Raw genomic sequence first — 27400 nt, forward strand, 5'->3', positions numbered from 1 at the left:
TCTCAACCCAAAGCCCACCTGGGCCTGGACTCTTTTTTACTCTGTGAAGCCCAAGCTCTAAGCACCTTCCCCAAACCTGGCCCTGGACCCACTTAGCACAGGAGGATCCTGGGGCGGGGGGGGGGGGGGGGGGGCAAAAGAAGTCTCTGGACTCCAGCCATAACTGGTAACTGGGATCAGCAAGCACAGCGCGTCCAGAGCCCTTTGGCCGGGCGATCACTTTCCAACACCACCGCGGTTACCTCTGGGCTGAAGGGCTGAAGGGAATAGCACTTCCCACATTGTCTATTTTTGTCCTCCTTGAATTTTTTATAAGGAGACTGCATTATTCTTATCATAGGAGAAAGTGACAAAAGAAAGCTCCCCTTCCCTCTTATCTCTTCACTTTCTTTAGCCACAGAATGGACGGGTCTCCCTCCGCTGACCCCTCAGATGAAGGGAGGACGCTCCACGAGCCCAGGCTGGGGTCCTCTGCCCAAAGGGTCTTGTCCCCAGCCTTCCAGAGCCGCCCCCCCATTCGGTCGAGTCCCCTGCCGTGCTCTTTCCCCCTCCAGGGGACTTGGGTTTCTCTCTGGGCCTGCTTTTCAGGATGGCCACAAAGAAAGGGCTTTCCCGGACATTTCCCGAGACTCCCCAGTCCAGAGCAGAGCGAGGCTATACAGCCGGGACCTGCCACCAGGCCCCCAGCCGCCATCACCCATCTACCTCCCCACATCTCACCCCTCTGCCCTCTGCCCACCAGCCCAGGGCAGGGTAGAGCCAGACCCCACGGGCCCCCGCACATCTCATCCCGGCAGACTGAGGCTCCCAGAAGGAAGGAGAAGCCGGTGCTGCCATCGTGCCTGAACCTGTGGCTCAGTTCAAGCCCTGCCCTTCCCTCCCCTTTCCCACCCAGCACGCGTATTCTGGAGCAACCTGGCTCCACGGCTTGGCCTGGCTGGCGCCGTTCCCTCACCACCTGGTATCACCATTTCCCAGTCTCCCTAGCTGGAAGGAGCCTCCTGAAGGTACTGAGGATCTTCCAGGGCATGAGGCTCCAAAGTAAAGCGACAGCACGTGGCAGTGAAGCCTTGCTGAGTCAAACCCCTGTGCGATTCACTCCGTTCCCCGTTGCTCTGTGCAGCCCCTGGTTTCAGCTCCCATCCTCGGCTGCAGGTGGCAGCTGAGCACGGTGGACGGAGCAGGCAGAGCTCCCAGCCCAGCTCCGCCCCTCAGCAGCCTGTGACCTTGGCAGAATGACAACCCTCTCGGAGCTGCTGGGAGCACTGGGCTGGCAACCCCTCCCACTAGAGCCACCGTCCTCTCACAGCTCTGAGCTCCCCGCCTGGCCTTCAAGGGAGTCCTGCACCTCCAACAGGTGTTCACCCCGATTCCCCGGAACTGGCCGAGGAGGAGGCGGTGTGTGAGGAGCAGCGAGCCTCCCTGCCCTGCCCTGGGGTTTGGGGGGTGCGGCTCCCCTCCCATCTGGGGGCGGGAGGGGCCTCCACAGCCCGAGGAACTCAGGGCCCTAAGCCGAGCGCTGCTCTGCCACTTCATCCACAGCTGAGACTCGGCCACAGCCGACCAGGCTCTGCCCAAGGCCCCACACGGGTCCGGGCCTCAGAACCTACTGAGTTTACAAGGTCCAGGGAACTGGTACCAGGGGGCAGAATGGGTCCCTCCTCAGGCGACTGAATTCACCCTGGCCGCTGGTGGAAACCGCAGAAGGACTGTCCCTGCCCACTCTCCACCCCTTCCCGACTCCAGGACCACCTTCCCCTCACCGGGCTCATCCTCAGGGACCCTCGAGCAGCACCCAGGGAGAAACCTGTGTCTCCCTCCCGCCAGCAAAGGCACATCCCCCAGAGTCCCAAGAACTGCTTCTTCCGAGAGGACCAACCCCAGAAACGCTCGTCCCTCCCCAGGAGGAGCCTTTTTTATCCCGTTCATTCCTACCAAAGGAACCCCTTCATGAGGCAGGGGTGCGCCTCATCGAGAACCTTCTGTAAATAAACCGTGCTGAAATGAACGAGGCCTACTCTGCACAAGGCCCGTCCTGAAGCAGCACTCTCACCGAGACGGAGGCAGGACAGTCGTTCTGACCCAGCCCAAGGCCCCTGACACCCTCCGGCTTCTCAGAGCCTGGACTCCTCTGCCCACAGAACCTGCCAATCACCAGCCTGCACGTCCTTCCCTGCAGCGACGCCCACCCGGCTCCCTGCGGTCTGAGGAAGGACCAGGCAGCACGTGCTCAGGAGACACAGGTTCTGATAGAGAAGATGACGGGCTGGGATTCCGCAGCCAAGAAATGACGGGCGCCATCAGGAAAGGAACCGTTACGAGGAGGTTCCCTGCGGCTGACGCGGCGCCCACGGCTGCGGGCACGGCCGCGCTTCAGGAGAGCCATCTAGCAGCCCTCTCCAACCACAAAGTGCACAAGAACCACTGGGGTTCTTGCTAAGACACAGATTCCTAGTCTGAGGACGGGGCCTGAGGCTCCCCATTTCCAACCAGTGACCCAGGGACCCCACCTGAGTGGAGAGGGAGGCGACGCGGCTAGAGAGTAAGCAGAGCCAACCTCGCTGAGCGCCACCCCGTGGCAGGCTCTGCACCTCTGCGGCCCCCACAGTCCAGGAGGTGGGATCCGCTGTTCCCATTTTGCAGATGAGGCAACTAAGTTTTATAACTTGCCAGAGGCCACGCAGCTAATAGGAGGTGGAGTCGGGAGTTGAAGACGAAGATGCCTAACTCCAAGCCCGTGGCCTAGGCCTGTGAAGTTCAGCGTATCTCAGGACGCTGAATGCAAGTGCTAGAACCTCTGGTCACCCTGAAAGGGCAGAGGCTGGACAAGACTAGCACACAGAGATGGGGTGTGAAGACCAGATCTCCACCCCCCCCTTTTTAAAGGTTTATTTATTCCCCTCCCCACCCACTCCCACCCCCAGTTTCTGCTGTGTCCATTTGCTGTGCATTCTTCTGTGTCTGCCTGTCTTGCCTTTAGGCGGCACCGGGAACCAATCCTAGGACCTTCTGGAGTGGGAGAGAGGTGCTCAATCTCTTGCGCCACCTCAGCTCCCTGGTCTGCTGTGTCTCTTACTGTCTTTCCTCTGTGTCTCTTTTTGTTGCATCATCTTGCTGCACCAGCTCTCCAAGTGGGCCAGCACTCCTGAGCAGGCCAGCACCTGGCTCAGGCCAGCTCACCGCACGGGCCAGCTCACCTTCACCAGGAGGCCCTGCGAGTCAAACCCTGGACCTCCTATTTGGTAGACGGGAGCCCAATTGCTTGAGCCACATGTGCTTCCCCAAATCCCCTTTTAAAGGGTTCGCACAACCCAGGAGAATAGAACCCTGAGAGGCCCCTGAGAGGACCTCAGGATTTTCCCTGAGAGGTTCCTTAGAGAACCTTGGGGTTGTGTCCCTGAGAGGTCTCGAGAGAGACTCGGGGTTTTGTCCCTGAGACAACCTTGGGGTTTTGTCCCATCCACGGCCCATTAAAACCCTGTCAGAGAGCAGCCCTGCCTCCCCCAGCAGCCGTCAGGGTCCAGAACTTCCGGGAGAGCAGACCATAAAGCTCGTAGGGGGCCCCAGGTCAGCCGCCACACCCCCCGCAAGCCCCATCTGCCCGACAAAGTCCAGCAGGCCCCAGGCGGACTTGGGACTCGGCCCTCCGCCTCCTCCCCTGCCCGCCCCCCACCTCCCCACTCTCCACGCACCGCAGGAGCAGAGGGCGAAGGTGGGATGGAAGGGTGGGAGAGGGAGTTCCCTCACCCGCTCCTGCGACCATGGCCCTAATTACTCCTGCTAGCCGAGTCCTCTGCGAGCAACAGCAAGGGGTGGTCTGGAGCCCCCACACCCAGCTCCCCACCCATTCCTCAGGAAACGCAGCTGGGCCCACCGACCCCTGTGAGATCAGAGCCTACCACCCCTACCCCCTACCCCCTATCCTGAATTCAAAGCCCTCAGTAAGGGAAACGGACTTTGGCCCAGTGGTTAGGGCGTCCGTCTACCACATGGGAGGTCTGTGGTTCAAACCCCGGGCCTCCTTGACCCGTGTGGAGCTGGCCCATGTGCAGTGCTGATGCGCGCAAGGAGTGCCCTGCCCCGCAGGGTGTCCCCCGCGTAGGGGAGCCCCACGCGCAGGGAGTGCACCCATAAGGAGAGCCGCCCAGCGCGAAGGAGGGAGCAGCCTGCCGAGGAATGGCGCCGCCCACACTTCCCGTGCCGCTGATGACAACAGAAGCGGACAAAGAAACAAGAAACAAGACGCAGCAAAAAGACACAGAAAACAGACAACCGGGGGAGGGGAGGGGAATTAAATAAACAAAAATAAATCTTTAAAAAAAAAAAAAAAAAAAAAGCCCTCAGTAAAATCCAAACTCCTTAGCACATCTCTTGGGCCTCAGCGCCTACGATTCTCCACGTCTCTCATTCCCCTCGAGCCCCCCAGGCTTCCTGGAGCTCCGCGGCCCCCCAGGCTTGGGTCCACCTCAAGGCCCCCCGCATGAGACCCAAGCCCAGCTCTTCAAAGCAAGGGTCACCCATTCACCCCAGCCAGGTCCTGGTGCAGCTGAACCTCCTCGGGCTTCCCTGAGTACCCCAAACTACAAAAGCCCCCTACCCTCTTTTATTTCTTCATCGTACTTAACAGTACCAACCCTGTGTGCACACGGGGGTGTATGTGTGTGTCCCACACAAACGAGACCCAGGTATGCACGGCTTGTTCAATATCCATCTTCTCCTGCTCTACGAGAAGCTCACTCTGTTCATTTCTGCATTCCCAGCGCTTAAAATAGTTGGACACTCAGATATTTGTTGAATGGATGAATAAATTAATCTATGAATTAGGAACTCCATTAGCCTCTGCTCACAACTGCTCTATGGAGGTTTTTATCATGACAGACCCCTGGTCTTACCCGTGAGCCCAGGAAAGGGTCCTCTCCTGCCCACCGGCCCCCCAAGGAGGAGCCTCCTGAGATGGGCGCACAAGCGTCAGGCTTCGAGGACAGAGGTCTGAAAGAGGACCTCCTTTAACTGTGAGGCTCCCTCAGCCCTCCATCCCTGAGCTAAGACTCTCATCAGCTCCCCTGGGAGGAGTCACCCAACCAGGTCTGGGAAGTGCCTCTGGCTTGGAGAGGTCAAGTGCTGATCCACACAGCCCACCAGGAGGCCTTCAGAGGCCACGCACCTTACGCCCAGGAACAGCCACGACCACTCAGGTGGCACTTAGGGTGTGCCAGGCACTGTACTAAGAACTCAAGGGCAGCGGGCTTGGCCCAGTGGTTAGGGCATCCGCCTACCACATGGGAGATCCACAGTTCACACCCCAAGCCTTCTTGACCCGTGTGGAGCTGGCCCATGCTCAGTGCTGATGCGCGCAAGGAGTGCCCTGCCACGCAGGGGTGTCCCCCGCATAGGGGAGCCCCACAGACAAGGAGCGCACCCTGTAAGGAGAGCCGCCCAGAGCGAAAGAAAGTCCAGCCTGCCCAGGAATGGTGCCGCACACACGGAGAGCTGACACAACAAGATGATGCAACAAAAAGAAACACAGATTCCCGTGCAGCTGACAATAACAGCAGCGGACAAAGAAGATGTAGCAAAAAGACACAGAGAACAGACAACCGGGGTTGGGGGGAAGGGGAGAGAAATAAATAAATAAATCTTTAAAAAAAAAAAAAAGAACTCAAGGGCACCGAATGGCCCTCTTCTCTATCTTCCTACCAGCCTGGGGGGTCATGGGGGAGGTCAGAGTGGCTAAGAGCATGGGTTCTGGAGCCAGTCTGCCTGGGATTAAGCCCCCGCCCCACCACGTACCCCAGGCAGGTGCCCTAACATCTCTGTGCCTCAGTTTCCCAATCTAGGTAGTGGGGGTAGAGGTCGCTCACCTCACAGGACCACTGAGGGATGAGCTGAAGTACGTGGGCAGCTCTCAGAACGGGGTCTGGCACGCGGGGAAACACCACCCAAGTGTCAGCCCTTGCTACTCTGCAGGCCCAGAAAATGAGGCGCAGAGAAAGTCGCTGGGCTAACCACATACTTATTTTTAGTAAGGAGAAAAGTAGGAGAGCCAGGATTTGAATTCAGGGTCCCCACTTTCAGAGGCCATGCCCTGGTTCACGGCACTAGAGGCCTCTCTTTTGCAAGCACGACACACATGCGCGCGCGCACATGCCCAGACAGCCCTTCTTCCCACCCAGATGAGGAAAACAAAGTCAGTCCCTGGATCTCACCAAGGTAGGGGATCTGTTACATGGAGAAAAATTACAGCTTTATTTTCACCCATCTTTAACTGAAATTTAGCATTTCCTTCAATTATGAGTATACCAAGAGAATTCAGATATTTTTATGTCACAGTACAGTTGTTGCAGATGTCATGAAATATGATGTTCATCACTACTTTGAAATTAGTTATTAGTTTACCTTGAGACTGCATTGTTTGATACAGAATAAAGCCTGTATATTACTCTGTCATATATTTTTACATACTGATAACTACACTTCCAAATCCTTGGTGTCTTTTGTCATCTATATACTTAAAAACCTTCCTGAGAAGGTCAACCACCACACCAGGGAGCCAAGGGTGCCTACAACTTCAAGCAGGAGATTTGCATCCATCATCCATGTGGAATCGAAGCCCCCTCTCAATATAGAGGTGGAGTGGACATAACCATCTTAGGGTCCACAAGATGGAGGAATAGATGGATTAGAGTGGACTTACTGGTATCCTGCTGGGGAATTGTTATTAGTAATGGAAGAAAGTGGCCATGGTACCTGCTGATGGTAGGGAGAGGGAAGAAGAGATATGCTGTGGGGACATTTTCAGGATTTGGAGTTGTCCTGGGTCGTATTGCAGGGACAGATGCTGTACACTGTTTGTCCTGCCCTGGCCCACTGGGTGGGCTGGGGGAGAGTGTAGACTACAATGTAGACCACTGTCCATGTTGTGCAGCAGTGCTCCAAAATGTATTCACCAGGTGCAGTCAATGTGCCACAATGATGGAAGACGTTGTTGATGTGGGAAGAGTGGGGGGGAGGGGGCGGATATTTGGGGACCTCATATTTTTTTAATGTAACATTTAAAAGAAAATAAAGAAAAAAAAGTGAAAAAATTAATTAAATACAAGTGCATACTGAAAAAAAAACAAAAACAAAAAAAAACCTTACTCTCTAAAAGGTCACAGGCTCTGCCAGATACCAAGGGGTCCGTGGCACAGAAAGGGCCAAGAGCACCTGCTCTGAGTAGGGAGGGTCTGAGCCCGGCAGAAGGGCGGGTCTTCTCCTCCCTGCCCCATTCATGGCCCCAGGCTAAGATCTCAGAGCAGACAACAGGCACTGCTCCCCATTTCCACTCAGAGGCAAGGAAGGCGCCTAGCAAAGGTCAAGAGCTGTCCAAAGGTCCCCGGACTCCCAGGTGTCATGCCACAGTGCTTGGTCTGACCCCCCAAACACCCTGCACACTTTCGATAGTGCCCCCACCACCACCATCAGCAGCTTCCTCGGGCTGGTCTTCATCTGAGCCTCACCTGCTAGGGCTGCAACCCAGCAGGTCCACAGCTTCTCTCCCCGCCAAGCCACCCCTCGGCCTCTTCAAAGACAGGCCTTCACTAAGCTGGTGGACAGCCACCGCCACAGAGGGGTGGCGGGGTCTGCAAAGCTGATGCTGTAGGAACCAAACCCCGCTCCCTGGGGCAAACGAAGCCAGGAAGCCCTTTGTAAAGAAAACTGTGCCTCCCCAAAGGACTAGCTGGGAGAGACTACGGTGGAAAGAGAGGAGCCAGCGTGACGGGGAGGAAGTCATGCCACTGCACTTCTGGCCCGTCTCACACGCCCACCTGGCTTCCCTGGAGAATTAGCACCTTCAGGAAACTGCAGGGTTCCAGAGAAGACATGCAATTCAAAAAGATGTTGGGGAAAAGCACAGGAGAAAACCCCAAAATATCCTCCATAGCATGGCTTGCCCCGGATTTCCATTCCAGGCCAGCAATCAGCCATTTCAGACGATATGGTGCAGATTAAATCATTCGTCCTCAGGAGGCTGCAGCCTCAGAGATGTGCCACCCCTTCCCCCTCCCCAGGCCGACGAGGCCTCCGCTTTGGCATCACCTTGGAAATGACTGGTGTCCTGCACCACATCATGGGGTAGGGTGGGTTCTGAAAGTCATCACCAAACTGAAAAACAGTGGCAAAGGGGCTGGGCTTCGTCCTGCTATTCCTGTGCAACCGGCACCGTCCTGCCCTTACTACCCTCGAGGGAGCGGTTAAGAGGGAAAGATCCTCAGGTAAGACGGATTCCGGCTGATACAAGAGAAGGCAGAGCTGGAGATCTAGGCAGCTGTCTTCGATGGATACTTAAAACTGCTGGGAGAAAGGCTGATGGGGAACTTCACAACAGACAGGTCGGGCTGGCACCTGCAAACCCACTGCTTGACCTTGGCCTCTCTGAAGGCGAGAGAGCAGTCAGGGCCGCCTCCTGACGTGATGCGGGGCAGTTCGCCTGTGACGGAGGCCCACGGTGGGGTGGGGGCTGCAAAATGGGCCTTCCAGTAGCACCGAGTGTTCAGAGGGTGGAGAACTAGGGCAGCCTGAGGAAGCATTCGGCTGGGTCCAGAGTGTCCGGGACGCTCTGGAGGACAAATGACCTGGTTCTTCCATCAGGCAATGGCCTGAAACAAAGAGGAAGGTAACTTTTGTTTGTTTTTGTGTTTTTAGGAGGTACCAGGGATTTAGTTCAGGACCTCCTACATGGGAAGCAGGCACTCAACCACTCAAGCTACATCCACTTCCCAAGGAGAGTTGGTCTTTTCGTTTGTTTTTGGAGGCACCAGAGATTGAACCCAGGACCTGCTACATGGGAAGCAGGCGCTAAACCACTTGAGCTACATCTACTCCTGGAAGGTAAGTTTTATACAGAGGACAGCACAGCAGTTGTGACACTCGGGGCAGAACGTGGGCTCTGTCTGGATCCTGACTCAACAAGTCATCGTGGAAGAGATATTTTTTAGATAATCTGGGAAATCTGAATATGGACTGGGAACTTTTGTTGATTGTGTGTGTGTGTGTGTAGGTGGTCATGGCATTACGGTTATGCTTATCGAAAAGCACCTGCATCTGCTGGAGGTGGCTGGAGAAGCATGCTGAAGGCTTTGGGGGCACGAACTCATCCCCACTCCCTCCTGGCTCCACTTGCAACTAAGTGGGTTGATATTAGAACCTGCAGAGGTCGGTGGGTTAACCTGGGGCCAGGGTGCAAAATTGTCCTGGGTGTCCTGCGACTGATGCGCCGCTCCTGAGCTTGCCCGGTGGCCTTGTGCTGACCTGTGGGCTCATCAGCCCCATCCTGCTCACCACACAGCCCAGCACAGGGCCTGGCACCGGGGGAGCCTGAGCGCCTGTCCTGAGCCACACCCCACCAGCACCGTCCCCCCTGGGGGCACAGGAACTCCAGTGAGCTCCTACCCACGCAGAGGAGGCCTCGACCAGGCTTCCATTCCAACATTTCCCACCTACTTAGTCAGAGCAAAAAAAAGGAAGTGTCCTCAAGGAGTAATACCCTTGGTGGGGAAATAAACAAAGGGAGAAGGTGAGCAGCACCACCAAAAATGCACAAATAAGGTGCTCACGAAGGTTAAAGGGGCATGGCGAGATGCTTTCGGGAGCAGGGGTGCATAACCTGGCAGATAGAACAATGGACAGAAAAGAGGCAAGGAGTAGGGCAAAGAGACATTCCAGTGGAAAGAACAGAGCATGGAGATGCCCAGGGCTGGGCCTGGGAAGAGGCGAAGGGAGACTGCCTCAAACGTCACCCAAAGGAGCTGTACCTGTATCCTGGGGCCCTGGAGAGCACTACGGGGTATGACACAAGGGTGGCACCCAATGGGCAGGGTGCTGCAGGGAGAGCACCGGCAGCAGGGAGACGGCACAGCACAGCATGGAGCAGGGGAGACAAGCCTGCAGCCAAGGTGGGTCCCACGGCCCGGCAAGCCAGAGTAACCACGGATGCTGTAGCAGTTTCATTTCTCATCATAAATTAATAAGCTAGCAATCTGGTTTTGAAGTACAGTAACAGTCCAGAGCAGGAGGTTAAAAAAAAATTAATGTGTAAGTAGGACAGCAGCGATGGGCAATGGGACAGTGCCTGACATATAGAACATCTAACACCTGCTGGAAAAATGAGATGGAATTGTCAGGGCTCAGCTTTAGTTCCAAAAATAAGTTGAGGGGAGCGGCTGGAGCTCAGTAGTTGAGTGCCTGCTCTACATATACAAGGTACCAAGGTACCCTAGCAGTGCCTAAAAAAAAAAAGTAAAATAACAGAAACAGGTTGAAAAATTTTTATTTTAAGGGCACAGAGGTAAAACCCTGTGTATTAGTTAGGGTTCTCCAGGAAAACAGCACCCACATGTATATATATATAAGTATGTATACATGTCTGTATGTGTATATATGTCTGTGTGTAAATACTATGAGAGTTTTTATTATAGGAATTGGAATTGGCTCACATGACTGTGGGGACTGGCTAGTCCAAATTCCTTAGGCAGGCCACAAGTTGGGAATTCTGATGAAGGTTTCAGTGGATTCCTCAGGAGAAGCTGGCTGGCCGAAGTAGAGAGAGGAATTCTTGCTTCTGACTGCTGAACCGTCAGTTCTCCTGTAAGGCTCATCTCACTGCTGGAGGCAAGCTCTTTGCTGATGGTGGATGTAATCAGCCATCGAGGCAAACAACCTGCTCATGGTTTAAATCTGTGAACTGTCCTCGCAGGAGCAATCGGGCCAGGGCTTGCTTGACCAAACTGGACACCGTCACCTGGCCAACCTGACACAGGAACTTAATTGTCACCCCCCATAAGATAAGCCAGTCAGGGGGAGGGAGAAGGGCCAGAACTTATTATTCAGAGTTTGGGGAAGCAACTGGACATTTTTCTTCCCTGGCGTGTCCACCTCTTCAAATCCCCCCGCCCAAGCAGCCCTCCCTTACATGCGACGAGAAAGGGGAAGGGTGGGCCTCAGGCCAGCCCCCGGGCACCCACCACCTAACCCACCCTTTGATTTGGGATCTGCAGAAGTGCAGACCAGGCACAACCGTAGAACAGGATATTGCCTCTTATCAGGCCGGAGAGGGGATTATCACCTCCGCTGGCACGGAGCCTGGCACCAGCAGTCCTCAGCGCCCAGAGCACTGCTTCTTTGGTTGCTCAAGCCTCTTCTCCTCAGGCCCCAGCCCTGTCGGCCTCCGTGCCCCCGGGCTCATCCTCCCCACTCCGACAGCAACAGGCTCCAAAGATCGGTCACCGTGGGCTTGCCTCGGGAGCAGCCAGGGCCGCGCCCTGCCGGGGCCAGGAAAGGCTATAAAAATGCCTGCGGACAGATAGCGACGGGAAGTATGTGCGGCGACGTGCAGGGACGGCGCTGTGCTCGAATGCCAGAGGTCTGGCTGCCACTGAGTGGCTGTGTGACCTCAGACAAGTCACCCTGCCTCCTGATACCTCAGTTTCCACGTCTGTAAAAATGGGGGTCACTCTGTCCATCCACAGGGAAAAACAAAATAAGGTAATGCCAGGAGAGCACTCTGAAGAGCAGGCCGAACCGCACGTGAGGATGCGGGTTTACGGGCTACCGAGGGCCTTCACAGAACGTCGCCGGCCCTGTGGGAGCCGTGACCCTGCGCAGGAGGGGGACAGAGTCTCCCGGGGGCCTTCAGCACGAGGGGCAATGAGGGCGAAAGAAACTCTACTTAGTCACGTGTCCCCGTCCCCAGTCTGCTCCTCACCCCACAGTCACCCCCAAACTGGAGGCCTGGGACACGGGGGACAAAACTCAGGGGTGCCTGTGCCTCTGCCAGCGTCTCAGTTCAGACCCCACATCTCGTGGAGATTAACAATAATTACCCCCCACGTGGGAAAGGCCGGCTGGTCGTAGTACAGAACTGTGTGGAGAACGTCGTATCTGGACAAACAATAAGGGCTGGGGGCGGGGGGTGGGATACACAGGGTATCTGCTTGTAAATGCACTAAATAACTCCAGAAGGTTGCACAGATCTGGAAATGGAGAGGAGCTGAGTTACTCAGAGCCCAGCCAAGGGAGCTTTTTCACTGTGTACCCTGGAGAGTTTTGAGCCAGGTGAACTACTCAAAAATAAAATAAAGTTTACATGAAAAGGAAAGAAAGGCTGTGTGCTGAGTGAAGCACAGAGAAAACTAAGTTTGGCTCTGCTCTCTCTCCTGGCCACGAACCCCCCCTCACCTCCTCTTTAGGAGGGGCAGTTTTCCTGCCTGGAACCCCCCACCCCACCCCCATCACACCTCACCTGTCCTTCAAGGCCCTGCCTCCCCGGGAAGCCCACCCTGACAATTCCCCTTTCTTCTGCCCTGGTCCTTCTCTCCCGCTTTCACGTGCTGCTTTGTAGGTGACTTGTCCTTCCCGCTAAGTCCTGTGTCGGGCACATTTTCACCCTCCTAAGGAAAGGGCTCTACATTTTTTGCTGTTGCCTCTTCCACAGCCCTGACCCAGGCCCAGTAAAGCTTTTACACTGGACACTGAAGCAAAGAAAGGAAAAAAGCATCAGCAGCAGATGGCTGCCTGCTGGAGGAGGAGGAACTGCACGGCTGGGAGTGTTCTGTCACCATAAAACAAGCATGTGATGTCCCGGGAAGGGTTGGGAAGTCACGTATCTGCTGACGCCCCCCAGCTCTGCTCCACTGTACAAGTTCAAGGCGAACGAGTCTCTCCAGGGCTGAGGGGTGCTCGGGGCCAAGGCAGAGCTTCCCAGGACTCCCCTGCTCCTCTTCAGCCCTGGCAGGACGAGAGGAGGCCGCACTCCAGTGACAGCGACGCTCCGTGCCCTGAGACGCACACGACCAGACACGAGCTGCTGACCGAACGTGCTCACCCCAATACACCACGGCTCACACAGGAGAAGCGGGACCGGCTCCGAGCCCCATGCCTAACCCCTGAGGTCTGCTTTGGAGAGGAGAGGAAGCTTCCGAAGGGCAGCTGTTGACCACCTGGCCCCAGGAGGAGCTAAATCTGTGGGAGACAGAGCGGGAAAGCTATAGCTTAGTGGTCAAGGGCACAGATGCTGAAGCAGGGCTGCCTGGGTTCAAATTCCGACTCTGTCACTTAACCTCTCTGTGCCTCAGTTTCCTCATCTGTTAAATACAGTGACAGGACTTAAACCTCAAGGGGTTGCCATGACATAATGTAACTCAAGACCTTAGCACACAGCCAGCACCTAGAAAGGCCTTAATAAATGACACAGGGTTACGTGCTCTGGGTGTGGGATTCAGAAAAGGCTCAGATGGCACCCAGCCCTCCAAAAGCCAACCCAACCAGTCTTTGGAGTTTGTCCCCTCCTCCAGGAGGCCTGCCCTGACCAACACACACCCCAGGGGCTCTGCCTGCCCGGAACATCTCCAGTACTCCCTGCCTGGGCCACGGACCACAGCACTGGGTGAGACCCCACTCTCCCAATGCAGGGTGGGCCTCTGTCCCACTGACCAGCCACACCCCCCCGGGCAGGCAGGCTGGATGCCCATGATCTCCCCCCCTTTGAAATCCCTCCTCCACCCAGTGGCCCACTCTTGCCTTTGCCCAGCAGGTACTTGAGAAATAGCCGCAGGCAGCCTTCCTGCCCCATCTCACTTCCACAGAAACCTTGGGATGCAGGACCCCAAGTCCCACCTCTTCTTCACCCATAAAGAACAGAGCCACACCTGCCTGTCAGTCTCCTTCCCCCGGCCTCAGTTCCCACATGACTAAGGGTCCCGCTTCCTCCATGGGGACCAACGGAAGGCCGCGGCGGCCGGGACAACCCCCCACCCCACCCCTGCCGGGTGAGCCTCTCCTGGATCTCCACCTCCAGACCCCTGCTTACTGCTGACTGGGGAGAGGCCGGGGTCCTGCCCCACACAGAGACCCCGCTGCCCTCCACTGCCCAGCTCCCCTCTCCGGCCACCATCAGCCCTAAGGGAAGAAATAACCTACAGGGTCCTTGGCCAGCTCAGCCAGGACCAAAGCGGCCAGACTCTTCCCCGACGGGACTGCCGGGCGCATAAAGGACCCACATTGTGAACTTATTTTTATTGCTTGGCCGTGGGCAAGGGCAAAGCTTTTTTCATGACTACCTCATTCTGCAGACAGCTGGCCCCCACACAAGAAAAAAAAAAAAGAAATGACAAATTCCCACGGAGCAGAGAGCCGGCCTGTCATTGTGCTGATTATCTGCCCGGGAGCAAGGTGGGAAGGGCAGGGGAAACATCTGGCCACGACAACTCCTTTAGCAGATTCAAGGGCGTCACCCCGGCCGGACAGCTGCAGTAACAGCAGGCAGCTCGGCTGCAGTAACAGCAGGCCTCAGCCGAGAGAGGACAGCCCTCAAGGTCGCCTGGGATTGAGGCGAGGCTGAACAGCGCCTCATCTATCCCCGCAGCCTGCAGGGAGGCGAGATCAGAGCGGAGGTGGGGCGGCGTCACAGACCCTCCTCAGTCCCTGCCCTGAGCTCAGGGCCGGGGCAGCAGCAGAGGGCAGGGGGCAGAAGCAGAGCAAGGAGCAGCTGCTGTGCCAACAAGGAGCCGCCCTGTCTGACGGTGGAGTCACTTCCTACCCCTCTCCACAGACGTGGCTCGAGCAGCCCCAAATAAAAATTGCCCCATAACTGAGGGAGAAGGAGCCTCCCGCGTCCCAGCGCTGGCTTCTGGGGCGAGCCACACCCGTCCCCGGCAGCCAGAGCAGAACTTCCCCAGCAGTTCCACAGGCCTGTGCAATGCCGGGTGTGGGGCTGGAGCGAGGGCCAAAGCCAGGGACCGTGTGGCCTGGGCTGCTTCCCAAGGACGGGTGACCTCGGGATGGACGCCAGGGCAGGGAAGGTGTGGGGTGGCGCTCTCAGCCGTCCAGCAAGCCAGAACATCTGGAGGTAGGAGTGGATGGACGCCCCCAGATGTAAGGCCAGCGGGCTGCATTTTCCTTCAGGCTCTGTCTCCCAGTGCCCAAAACCCGCCCTCCTCAAGGAGATCTCAGGCCACTTTGACAGTGGCTGAAGGCTCTGGTGTCACCTTCCCATAAAACCAGCGGCTGACAGGGCTGAGAGCGCGTCCAGGGTGGGGATGGGGTGGGGACAGGCAGTCAGCGCCCGACTGTGATCAGAACAGCTTGACTGTGATCAGGACAACTTTACTCTTGGCGATGAAAAAAAAAGACAAACTGGTCCCAACCCACATCAAACTCATAACCCCGGCGTTCCAAGGGCCCAGGCTCCAACCATTAATTCCACGTCCAGGACGAGGCTTCTGTCCCCCATACTTCCAGGCCTGACAGCGTCAGGGTCAGGGATGATTGTGCCCTGCCCTCCCCCAGACATACCCTGAGCATTGCTGGAGGGCGGAGACCAGGTCCCCAGCAAAACGGCCTCCAGGCAGAGTCCCTATCTCCCCACCCAAAAACCTCTGCTACTGCTTCTTCCTCTCCCAACATGCTCAGGCCATTCGCCAGGGGACATAATCCACGTTGACAGGCTGAAGGCCAGAGTGGCAATTCGAAGTTCTGTTATGAATCTCAAGCAGAGGAAGGCTATGTTTTTGAACTAATCCATCGCTGTGGGTGTGAGCCTTGCCTGGACCCTGCCAGAGAGGTGTGACTCAGGCTGAGTCTCTGCCCTCTGGCTGGGCCAGACATAAACAGAGACACAGAGAGAGATACACACATGAACAGGGAGCATGCGTTTCTTACCCTACCGCGTGAGAGAGGACTCGAGGATCGCTAGCAGCCAAGGCTGAAGCACAAGCCCCCAAGACCTGGGCCCACATGGCAGCTCACGGCTGGAGAAACATGCCCTATGCCTGACAGCTCCCGCTGAATCCGGGAAGACAGCAGAGCAGCCAGGACTGAGAGGAGGCCCGGAAAGAGACAGGCCCTGTGCCTGGTCGGCCGCAGCTGAGCTCCAGGAGACAGTAGATTCTGGAGAAGGCAGAGGCCGGCACCCATCCTGCTTAGCCACATGGCGGGACACGGAGAAAGCATCTGTGCTGATGCCCTCATTTGGACGTTTCACAGCCTTACAGCTGTAAGCTTTTACCCCAAATAAGACCCCCTCTATAAAAGCGAACCCACTTCTGGTACTTTGCATCGGCAGTCCTTCGGCAAACTAAGATGGCTAGAAAGGTCTAAGTGACACTTCTCACTCACCCCACCCCACCCCACGGGGATCAAGGGGCGCTAACTAGCCCCTGCCCTTGTCTCTGAAGTCAAGGGTGCAAACACAGAGCCCTCACTGGAGAATACCAGGAAGGAGGCCAGAGGTCAAAACCAGCAAGGCAAACAGATGTGGCTCAAGCTGTTGAGCTCCCACCTCCCACATGGGAGGTCCCAGGTTCAGTTCCCGGTGCCTCCAGAAAAAAACAAAAACAAAAAACAAGCAAATGATTAAATGAACTCAGGGAAACCAATGTGGCTCAGTGGTTGAGCACCAGCTTCCCATACACTAGGTCCCAGGTTCAATCCCCAGCCCATGGTACCTAAAAAAAATAAATAAAATGACAACAAAAACCAGCAAGGAAATCAGGAGAGAATCATCTCTTAGGATTTTCAGACCCATAGGAACTGTGATGACCCATGAATGGTTTTACTGGGAGGAAGAGGGACATTATCAATTTATTTGTTTACTCCATTAATACCTGTTTTGAGAATTTCCCCTTCAATTATCTGGAAGCACGCAGTGAAATCCCTTACCTCGAAGTGTGCCCCGCTGGCAAAAGGCCTTCAGGGGCTTCTTTTTTTTTTTAAAGATTTATTTTTATTCCCCTCCTTCCCCCCATTCTCTATGTCCATTCGCTGCGTGTTCTTCTTTTGTCTGCTTCTGTTGTTGTCAGCGGCACAGGAATCGGTGTTTCTTTTTGTTGCGTCATCTTGTGTCAGCTCTCCGTGTGTGCGGAGCCATTCCTGGGCAGGCTGCACTTTCTTTCGCGCTGGGCGGCTCTCCTTACAGGTTGCACTCCTTGCGCGTGGGGCTCCCCTACGCGGGGGACACCCCTGCATGGCACGGCACTCCTTGCGAGCATCAGCACTGTGCGTGGGCCAGCCCCACACGGGTCAAGGAGGCCCGGGGTTTGAACCGCGGACCTCCCATGTGGTAGACGGACGCCCTACCCACTGGGCCAAATCTGCTTCCCCTTTAGGGGCTTCTGAGATATCCAGAGCCCCAGCAGCCAGCATCGCAACCAGCAGGGCCCTGACAGGGACTCCAGCACCCATGTTTTGAGAGCCTGCCATGTGCTGGAACGATTCGAAGCCTTCTGCAGTGTCTTATTTCATCTGGACAACTCTTGGGGTAATTATGACGACCTTCCTAGAAATGAGGACACAGGTTAAGCAGCCTGTCTGCTAGTAGTGGCAGCCCTGGAGTCAAACCCAGAATCCAGGTTCAGAACACCAGGCAGGCCTCCCTGCCCCTGAGGGCAGCGGGCTGTGGAGAGCTGCGGAGACGCAGCCTGCCGAGCCTGGCCTCGCCCTGAGGGTGGCCTCGCGAGGGGCACAAGGCCAGCCCACCTCTGCGGGGGCTCTCCCACTCAGGGCCTTCCCCGGCTCTAAGCTCTATACACAGGGCATCTCCCAGGCTGCCAGGCATCCCTCCACCCTGACTGCTGCTCACTGGCTACCTCTACCACCACGTCCAGGGACCGCCCCAGGTGCTTTACTTGCATTCCCACTTTATCCTTCACATCAACTCTGTCACCGTGTAATTATCCCCATTCTACAGAAAACAGAGGCACCAAGAGTTTTTCCCTTGCCACAGACAGAGTCACAGGTTTGGGACCAGGATCTGTTCTGTGCAACTCCACAGCCCCTCCCTGTTTAACCGTGAGGCTGCCCGTCCCCAGTCAGGGTCTTTCCTGGTGACACAGGGTCCCCAGTCGCCTCCCTGAGACCACCACAGTTGGTTCCTGGTGGTGCAACAGGGGATGCTGGCCTCTTCCACCCCGGAGGCGACCAGAGCAGAGGAGACAGCGCCGTGGTCTTGGCGGCAGTGCCTTGCCCTCCCCCCACGAGGCAAGGTGCAGACTCACAGTCTGAGCCACCCACACCAGGTCCCGGAAAGCAGGCCGACCTGGCCCCCGGGGCGCTCCAGGAAATGCCACAGGAGTGGCCGCTGGAGGTGGGAGGCGGGGAGCAGTGCTGGCACAGCAGCCCTCGCGCTGGGTCAGTGGGCAGGCTGTCAGGGCCAGGTGAACTGGAGGAGCTGCCGATTCCCCAGCCTTTCCCTCTGCCCACCACAGCTGGGCCCCCCACCCTCTCCAGGCTCTATAAATAACCCAGGCCACTGCATCAGAGGGAAGGCAGGCAGGTGGGTGCTGAGAGGTCCTTGTGGAAAAGAGGCCTTCTAGGAAGGAATTAAGGCTCCCACTCAGACCAAGGGGTGGCAACTCAAATCCTCCAAGAGGGACTGTCCTTGGCTGAAAACAGACCCACGTGGTCCTACAGGCAATGCCAGCTCAGCAGATGAGGATCCAGAGGCCTAGAGGAAAGCAAGGGCAGGAACTGAAAAAGCCACTGACCTCAGGGAAGCCTCTCCCCAGACCTAGAGACTTGGGGAAGGGGGAAGGAGCCAGGAGCACCAGCTGTCCCCAGGACTGGGGAACGGGTGGACTGAATTGGGGGGGCTGACACCTCTTCTGAAAAAGCAAGGGTTAAGAGATCCAGGGGAGCGCTTTCAGCGCCCCCCCTCCTTGGGCTCTGTGAGCCAGGAAGGAGGGAGAGGACTGAAAAGGGGAGGGAAAAAAACAAAACAAGGGCCAAACCATACCACATGATCCCAGGCCAGCCACCAAACAGCAAGTCATGAGGGAAGGAAGCAGGCAGGCCAGGTGAGGGGGGCGATGGAGTCAGGTCACAGCCCTGCCGGGAAGCTGCCCCTGGCCCACTCCCACCCAGGCCACAGAGACTGCCAAGAAGCCCTCCCTCCCCTCATTTTGAGAAACGTTCAAGGTCAGATCCTTTTCCACCCAAATCCTGGTTGCTTTGTGGTCTCCATCAGGCTCCCTTCTCCCCCAGCAAGTTACCCAGGTAAATGCCACCCCACTTCTGCAAACTCTTCCGGTACCTCTCCCCCATTCCCAGCCCCCACGGGGAACATCTCTGTCCCCAGCCCCAGCCCAAGCAAGGCCCCGGGGAAGCTGTCACTCCCCAGGAACCACTTGAAGGATCCATGGCAAGTTGTCAGCCCCGAGCACTGGCAGCCAGATCCCGCCCAAGCCCAAAACAGGAAATGGGGCTCCAAGTCTGCAGCCTTGATCTCAGCACAGGAAAGGTTAAACGCTGCCAAAATAAATGATTAAAAAACCCCGGGGGCCTTTTAGGTGGAAGAGACCGGAGGAGATATTCTGCTGTGCATTAACCAGGCCCCTGCCTCTAGGTCGGGCAGGACTCCTGAAGGTTGACTCAAGAGTTTCCTTTCTTTGCTGTTCCCCTGTCCTCACATGGAGGACCTGGAGGGGCAGGTCCAGGGGGGCATCTCCAGAGGGAATCAAGAAGCAAGCAAGAGGCTGATGGCCTCTGCTCAAAGCGCATTTGAGGACAACACTGAGGACAACACTGCGCCTTCCCCACCCCTAGGGTGAGGCAGAGGCCGAGAAGGCGTCAGCCTGTCCCCTCCCTCGTCAGCCTGTCCCCTCCCTCGCGAGGAAAGGGAGAAAGGCGCGGGGCCCCTAATGATAATGGTTCCAAGAATTTCCTTTTTGAGTTCCCACAGCCTAAGAGCCCCTGAACCCTACTTTCAAACTTGACAATCTCCTCCCACCGCCTGACCCACACCCACACCTCCCCTGGGCCTCCACGCGTCCACCAGTGGCCAAGCCCAGCAAAGCGTTTCGGTGGAAACGCGAAGAACCAACTTGTCCGTTTACGCCCTTGAGCGCGAGGCAAGGGGCGCAGAGCCCCGGCGGAGGTTCGGGGTCGTGCACCACCAACCCCCAGGCCCGCCGGCTGAGACCTCTAACCGTTTCCGCATCCCGCCCCGCGCCCCCCACTCACTGCGTGTGCTGGGCGCGGCCTGCACCAAAGACCTCGTCCAGCGCCACCGTGGCTTGGCCCAGGAACTTGTCGACGCCGATGAGCGAGCGGTGCATGGTGGTGAGCACCAGCTCGCAGGCGGCGTTCGGGCCCGCGGCCCAGGGCGCCGAGCCCGCGTCGGCCTCCTGCGCCCGCAGCAGGCCGTCCAGGGCGCCCGGCGGCAGCTCGAAGGAGCACTCCTCGCGCCACTCGGGGCAGCCCGTCGTCTTCTCCACCACCGACGTGCTGTACTTCTCGCGGCCCACCTGGATCACGGTGTACGCGTCGCTGGTGCTGCCCGCGCCCGAGCTCCTGCCCCGCAGCCCGCGGGCCCGCAGCACCGTCACCTGGACGTGCGTGGGCAGCCAGCGGGTGGGCCCCGCCGCCGGCTCGGCGTCCCGCACCAGGGCCATGATGTGGGAAGCGGCGGCGGGCGAAGGCCGACCGAGCGGGGCGCACACCCGGTGACCAAGCGAGGAACGCGGCCGCGGCGGAGGGCGGTCAGGAGCCGGCCCGGAGCGCCGCCGCCGCCAGCCCGCCCGCACGCCCGGCCGCCGCAGCTGCGGGCTGGGCCGGGTCGAGCCGGCCGCCGCCTCCCCGCCTCCCCGCCCCCCGGCCGCCGGCCGCGCCGCGACGTCAGCGCCCCGCCCCGCGGCCCGAGCCCCGCGCCGGCGGTGCGGCAGCGCTGCGGGGGCGCGGCCCTCCGCGCTCCGGGCCCAGCCCCGCCCGCCCCGGACCGCCCCGAGAAGGGAGGCGGCGGGGCGCGCGGCCTCTGCAGAGGGGGGGCGGGCCTCCCGCGCTGGCCCCGCCCCGGGCGGGCGCTGGGCTGGGGGCTCCCGGAGGACGCTCGGCTCCCCTGGGGGCGCGCGGTGCCCCCTGCCGAGGAGGAAATGCCCGCGTCGCGCCCGCCGGCCAATCCCGATTCCTCCTTCAAACTCTCCCCGGGCCGGAAAGCCGTCGCCCTAAAGCGGCTCCGGCCCCCCGCACCGGCATTGCCGGCCCCTGGGCGCGGGCATGGGGGTGACGCGGGCCCTGGCGCGCCCCTGGGCTGTACCCCCACGTCTCCGGTCGCGCTCTTCCCTCCCGCCTGCCCCTGCCCGGGAAGATGCCCGCGGTAAACCAGAAGCGATTCCCGCCCCGCCACGTGACGGCCCGCGACCTGGAAGCGGGTGAGCGGCCGCCGCCCCCGACCCCCGCGTGCGGGAGGGGAGCCGGGGTGGGGCGCGGGGCCGCAGCGCGGGAGCCGGGGAGGGGCTCGCCCTCTGCGGGCACTGCGGCGAAGGGCGGAGTGATGAATAAGTAAGGAACCACATCAATATTTAAGAATTCATTCCAAGTGCTGCCTCCTGCGTCACGGGTTGAGAGAAATTACAGGCTCTGGTGGGAGGTTAAACAATTATTTCCTCTCACTAAGTGCCTACTACGTGCCGAGCTCTGGGGCTTTTCCTGCATGCTTGGTTTTTTAATTAATGATGTTAACAACGGCTAATAATTAGAGACGCTGAGTATCGGCCGACGCTGCACCGTGTGCTTTGCATGTATTACCTCATTTTATCCCAGAGCAACCCGTAGATTGTTGTGTGGGTTTTTTTTAATTCCTATTTTCCAGAAGATAAAATTGCAGTTTGGAGAGGTTAACACTTGCCCAAGGTTCCTCAGCAGGCAGAGGTGGAATTTGAATCCATAGGTGACCGCAGACCTGTACTTTTTTTTTTTAACTTTCATAATCTGTACTCTTAAAATAATAATTTTGAATAAAATGTAATAACAGTCACTCATATCTTTAAAAATCAAATAGGGCAGAAGGGCTTGTGATGAAAAGCAAGCGCACCCCTCCACGCCCCACACCCTACATCTCCACACCCCACACCCCTACACTGCCACACACCCCACCCGGACATCCAGGGATAACCCTTTGTAGGCATTAGTGTGCCTGGTGGTTATTCCCTATCTCTGCAGTAAATGCTTACACAGCTCTGTCTGGGTTTATCAGGTCTGGCCATTGTCTCTTGCCTTCCTGCTGTGACAGATGATTTAACTCACATCAATCTCCCTCTGCCAGGCTTGGGCCATTAAGCTACTATTTCTAGCTCCTCTGTTGGATGCCTTTATAATGAAACCTTTATTTCTTCTTGGGCAGACCCTCCGGAGCACTCCTTGACTTCCCACACTGTGAAAGGAAAATCCCCATCCCCTAACTCATATCCTCCACGGAAATATGCCTGTAGAAACCCCCAGGGGCACGCCCACCTCAGGCGCGGTTCCTGCAGCCTCCCACCTCAACGCTACCATCAGAGAAGGTGGAGCAGCCCTGGGCACGGAGCCCTGGGGCCCGGCGTCCCCACAGACGGGCTTCGGGGACAGCCAGATCTGCCTGTGGATCTTGGCCCTGCCACGGAGGAGCTCTGAGCCCCGACGTTTAAGCCAGCCAGCCCTCTAACCTCTCTTGGCCTCCTTTCCTCATCTGGAAAATGGGGATAAGGATTCCTTTCTCCAACAGTTGTGAGAAGATTACATGAGAAAATACTGGAGACAATCATAACTGATCCCGCGGTATCTGAACACCAAATACAGCTTTTTCTTCTGATTATAAAAATAATTTGGAAACTACAGAAAAATAAAAGGAAAATAATTATGTCATAGTCCCACCATCCAGAAATAAACACTAGGATTTTGTTGTATTTCTCTCCAGTCTTTTTCCTACACTGTATGTTGTTGTTTTATATACGTTTTAGTTTCAGGGACCTATAAAGTAAGGATTAAGTCATTTACTTCATGTATTATCTCATTTACCCCTGCTACCAATTAAGGCAAGTGCTATGAGGAAACTGAGGCAGAGAGAGCTTGGTTTATTTTCCCCAGGTCTCCAACTGGAAGAAAGCAGAGGCTCTTGAACCCAGCTGAGTGACTGCTGCTTGCAGCACTCTGCTCATACCAGAACTTACCACACACACTTGCTGTTGTTGGTCTTTTAGGCATTACATCCATTAAAAGTCAATAAGGCGAGAAGTGTTGTCACACCCATTTTACAGATGAAGAAATTGAGGTATACCCAGGTTAGTGCACTTACCCAAGGCTACACAGCCAGGATGAAGCCATCTTTCACCCCACTTTATTAATGAAGTCCCCAGGGGCTTTTCAAATGAAGCTGTCATTACCAGACTTCAATTAACATACATTTGTCTCTCTCCTTTAATGATTCTGTTTCATCTGCCTCCTGTCTCTCCAATATGACTGAACGCCCCCCCCCCACCACCACCACCACTACTTCACCTCACACGGAGTAGCCAAGTTCTAGAGACGGGGCAAACGAGAATTCACCTTCTTTTAGCACCTCCTACATTTCCAAGCGGTGTTCTGGTGCTTTACAAGTGATTTCACTTAGTTCCTACAGCAACCCATGAGGTAGGCATTATTGTACCCCAATGGGAACAATTCGGCTTAGTAAAGAAAAGGGGGCTCAGTAGTCAAGTAACTTTCCGAGTCTCAAGGAGTAAGACACCTTCCACGCCTGCATTCCTGCCGCCACCTGCCGGGCTTCCCTCTGAGCAGTGGATCTCAACCTCGAGCCTGCTGCAGCCTCACCCAGCCAAGACCCTGACGACTGGGCCCCACCCCAGAGCTTCCCAGTCTTTAGGTCTGGGGTGGGGCCCGAGAATTTGAGTTTCTAACACTGGTCTGGGGTGGGGCCGAGAATTTGAGTTTCTAACAGGTTCCCAGATGTTGCTAGTCTAGGTTATGCTCCTAGAGAACCACCGCTCTGGAGTGAGACTCCGAGCACAAGGGAAACGGAAGGCTTGGCCCTGCGGAAAGCGCTGGCAGGGGCTGCGGGGCTGCAGGGCTGCGGGACTGGGCGGGAAACTGTAGGTGGGCTACTGCGCCTCACATTCTCCTTCCCCCTGCCCTCCATGCTCAGGCTTCCTTGGAGGCCCACGGAGCCAGGCAGGGCTGCCCCGAGGGGGCCTTGGCTCTTGGAGGAAAAGGCAAAGGAGGGTCCCTTAGCTGGAAAGGACTTTGATGGTCCTCCGCTTTTCTCTATCCTCTAGGGCAGAGAAAAAAGCAGGAGCTACAAAGACATTGAGATATTGGTCACCTGGAGGTTTGTTTCCTCCTCTGTGAGACCCCCCCACCCCCCACCCTCTGCAGCCTGCCGCCAGGGTCAGAAACCAGGAAAGCAGCAGCTTCCTCTCCCCATCCCAGGGCGGGGTGTGCTCACTGCCTTTCTGGCCTCCCCAGTCCATTAGGGACAGTTCTTGAATCGGAAGAGTCTGTCTTTGTGTAACTTCTACTCATTGCTGCTCTCTGCAGTACTACATAAGCCCAGCCGCTCTTCCCCATGGGCTCATGGGTGTTAGCATCTTCATTTTTGCTGAAGACAAAGGGTTTTATCTTCTCGTTTCATTTGTATTTCTTCGATTGCCAATGAGATTGAACGTATTTTGCTAATGGTCTATTTTCTATGTTAATTTTTCTTTTCTAATTTCTTACTAATTTATATCATTCCCTTCTATGTTAAGAGTAGTAACACTCTGCCTTTTATATATTGCAAATATGTTTTTATCATAAGTTATGACTTCAAATACTTAAATTTCTTCCATTTTTTTTCCTTCACAACTTATGTTTTATTGATGACTTTTGGAATTCATTAAACAAATATTCCCCTCAAAACTTAAACAAAAAATCATCTACAAAACCCTACACTGAAAAAAGCATTGTTTAAAAAAAGTTCCTTCTGGGAATGTACTAATGTTACTTCTGAGATGATGTAAATTTGCTTTCAGAGTTGAGATTGCTTCTCCTCACCTCATTTCATTTGCAACTTTCATCCTGCTGGTTAAGAATATATATATATGTGTGTGTGGAAATGTTTCTAGACCATTCATAACAGCCATTTAGGCAACATTGTATTTCCATCCTTCAATTAGGAAAGGCAAGATCATCTCTGCTTCTGCATAACCATAGTGTTCAAACAATGATCTCACAGTTCTTGAGAATTTAAGTGGACAAACATTCTTGCCATCTCACAGTACTTCTCATGTTTGGTGTCCTGATGAGACAAACAATTCAAACTGTTTTTGAGGATTCCAATGTGCAAAAAATTTCCCAAGGCATTGAATCAACTTGGACCTCCATTAAGATGTGCTGGTCATTTGTTTTAGCTCCTGAAAACCCTGTCTCGTGTAGTGGACCAGGTCCATCAAGCTGCTGTTGAGGGACAGGGACAGTAGAGGGACTGCTCTATTTTTCTGTGCAAACTGTTATTGCTGAGCTAAGCAAAGAAAACTTTCTTCTTCCTTGTAAGTACCTCAGTCTGTTCTCCAGCACAGTGCCTTCCTTTTGTCTTCACTTGGGACTTGTCTTTGGAGGTCTGGTCTTTTGAGCCATAGAGAAGGCCCAGCTCACCTCCCACCTGCAAACTGGCCTGCAAATCTACCTAAGCAGAGGTCTTACTGGTCGTTTGCCTCTGTGGGGTTCCCGTTGGGCAGGAGACATCTGGAAGCTTCTCTTGCCAGGGTAGGGGCTTTCGGAGGGGACCCAGGGAGCTTTGATGGGGACGATCTTTGGATTTAGAGTGCTCATGACTGGCGGTGCTGCTGCTGTCACTGTCATCTTGCCCTTACCCTCCTGGTGCTGACGTGGGGTCTCTAAGCTCCCAAGGCCCTCCTGTGCCCCAACTGGCTGGCCCACTTTGGTCAGCCAGTTGTCCAGCTGCCATTTCTTTGTTGTAGGAGGCTCAGGCGCCGGCATTTCTGGGGGCTCATTCTCTTCAATGTCACTTGAACTGCTCTCACTCTGAGTTAGAGGAGCTGTCGGAGTCCCTGGTACTCTGACTCTGCACTACTATAATGTGCTGATGCCACTGGTTCTGGAAGTGACTGTGGGGTACTTGGAGATGCAGATGAGGAAGGAGGCTTCTCTGGGGCTTGTTCGCTGTCACTGTCCTCACTGTCATGGAGCTGAAGATCATCTTCAAACATTGGGTTTTTGAAATGTATCACATTGTTTTTAGTTTTGGATTGCTGAACTGATATGCTGAGAATCCTTCAAAATCTCTTCAGCACAATGGACTTCACTGGAGTAAGTCTGTTCAACTGACTGAGAAGGCATCTTCAGCTTGGTGAACCTGGCTTTGGCAGGCACATTTAAATCTGTTTTCTCAAAGGTCCACTGACAGTAGTCCTCCAGCAGTGGTTTTAGTTTAGGAGACTCACTAAGAGGCTGATCTTGACCATCCATCGGCCGGACTTAAGCAGTCAGCTTCTGCTGCATCACAGAGTTTTTTAAGGGGAGGGAGGATGGGGAAATGTCTAAGAAGGCTGGGGGAGGGTACCCCAAGGCTGGCAACTATCACCATACTCTCTCGAGGGGTCTCTTTATTGTTAACCTTCCCTGCTAAGTCCTTGGGAGATTTGGCTGGGCAGTAGCCTTTACTGTTATTGTTATTGCTGTAAACCTTGTTGCTTCCTTGCATCCTGGGAAGAGTTTGTTGGTTGGAATGTATAGGTGACAAAGGGGATATTGGGGAAGGCCAAGAGGAGAGTAAGGGAGAAATCTCTCTCTCTGGAGCTGAGCCTGTCATGGAAGCACAATGGTCTCCATCAGCTCAGTGGTCACCTTCTTTTGATGACTAGAACCAAACCCCTCCTGACCAAGGTAATCTTGGGCCAGCTGCCGGCTGTCCAATGGGCCATAGCTTTTGGCATGGAGACTTGGCATTGGTTCCATTCTTGGCTGTGTCATCTTTGGATTGTGGCTAATGTTCCAAAAGAACGTGGTCCGGAGGCAGGAGTTTTCATGGGCTGGTGTTGGGCACTGGCATGGAAGGAGTGAGATGGAATGTTGCTCCCCTTCTCAGGAATTAAAGAATAGTTTGGCTTTCCCAACCTATTTTCGGAAGCATCAAAGTGATGAGTGTGGGACTTGGTACTGAGGAATTCCTGCACTTCTTCATAATTCCCCAACATGTTCTGTATTCAACTAGGTCATCACCTTTTTCCATCTTGTTGGGTTCTCTGAAAAGGAGTAGCTTTTCAAAAAATGTCTCTTTCTCTTGGTGAGCTTCCTGGTTGCACCTTTCTTTCTCTCCAATTCAAAACAGGTTTCTATCTTCATTGTACAAGATTGGAGCTATGATTCTCTTGCAAACCTCTCCATGTTACAGTCACACCAGACTGCTCCCCTCCTCAGTGATACACCAGACTTTCATTGCACTTTCATCACACACATTTCCTCTGGCTCTCTCTCAAACACACACTCCCTTCCCCAGTTTTCAGCTAGACTGTCTTCCGTTTGTTTTTCTTTTAAGTTCAAGTTTGTCCACATTCATAGATCCAGTAAATTCACTCATATTTTTTCTAATTTTTCAGTTGTTTTTTTTGCTGTGTCCTAT

The 27400-nt window shown here is 55.5% G+C and overlaps 1 protein-coding gene, 1 long non-coding RNA gene and 1 pseudogene across 3 annotated transcripts in view; 1 reads left to right on the forward strand and 2 right to left on the reverse strand.

The window, feature by feature from the left end:
• RAB11FIP5 (RAB11 family interacting protein 5) overlaps nucleotides 1–20588 on the reverse strand; it is a 40451-nt gene extending 19863 nt beyond the window's left edge. The window contains exon 1 of one of the 2 annotated variants that reach the window (XM_004465482.4): nucleotides 19993–20588. In XM_004465482.4, coding sequence (XP_004465539.2) covers nucleotides 19993–20423 — 431 coding nt within the window. In that variant the 5' untranslated portion in view covers nucleotides 20424–20588. The remainder of the gene's footprint in view (nucleotides 1–19992) is intronic. The other variant, XM_012527888.4, reaches the window with a different exon arrangement.
• Nucleotides 20589–20730: 142 nt separating this feature from the next.
• LOC111765841 (uncharacterized) lies at nucleotides 20731–22691 on the forward strand. Its single transcript, XR_002798065.2, has 2 exons — nucleotides 20731–21179; nucleotides 22151–22691. It is a non-coding gene; the product is annotated as an uncharacterized lncRNA (long non-coding RNA).
• Nucleotides 22692–25279: 2588 nt separating this feature from the next.
• LOC101419098 (AF4/FMR2 family member 1 pseudogene) lies at nucleotides 25280–27217 on the reverse strand (annotated as a pseudogene).
• Between the last annotated feature and the right edge of the window lie 183 nt (nucleotides 27218–27400).

Source organism: Dasypus novemcinctus, chromosome 17, assembly GCF_030445035.2.
Source record: "Dasypus novemcinctus isolate mDasNov1 chromosome 17, mDasNov1.1.hap2, whole genome shotgun sequence".
NCBI classification, from domain to species: Eukaryota; Metazoa; Chordata; class Mammalia; order Cingulata; family Dasypodidae; genus Dasypus; species Dasypus novemcinctus.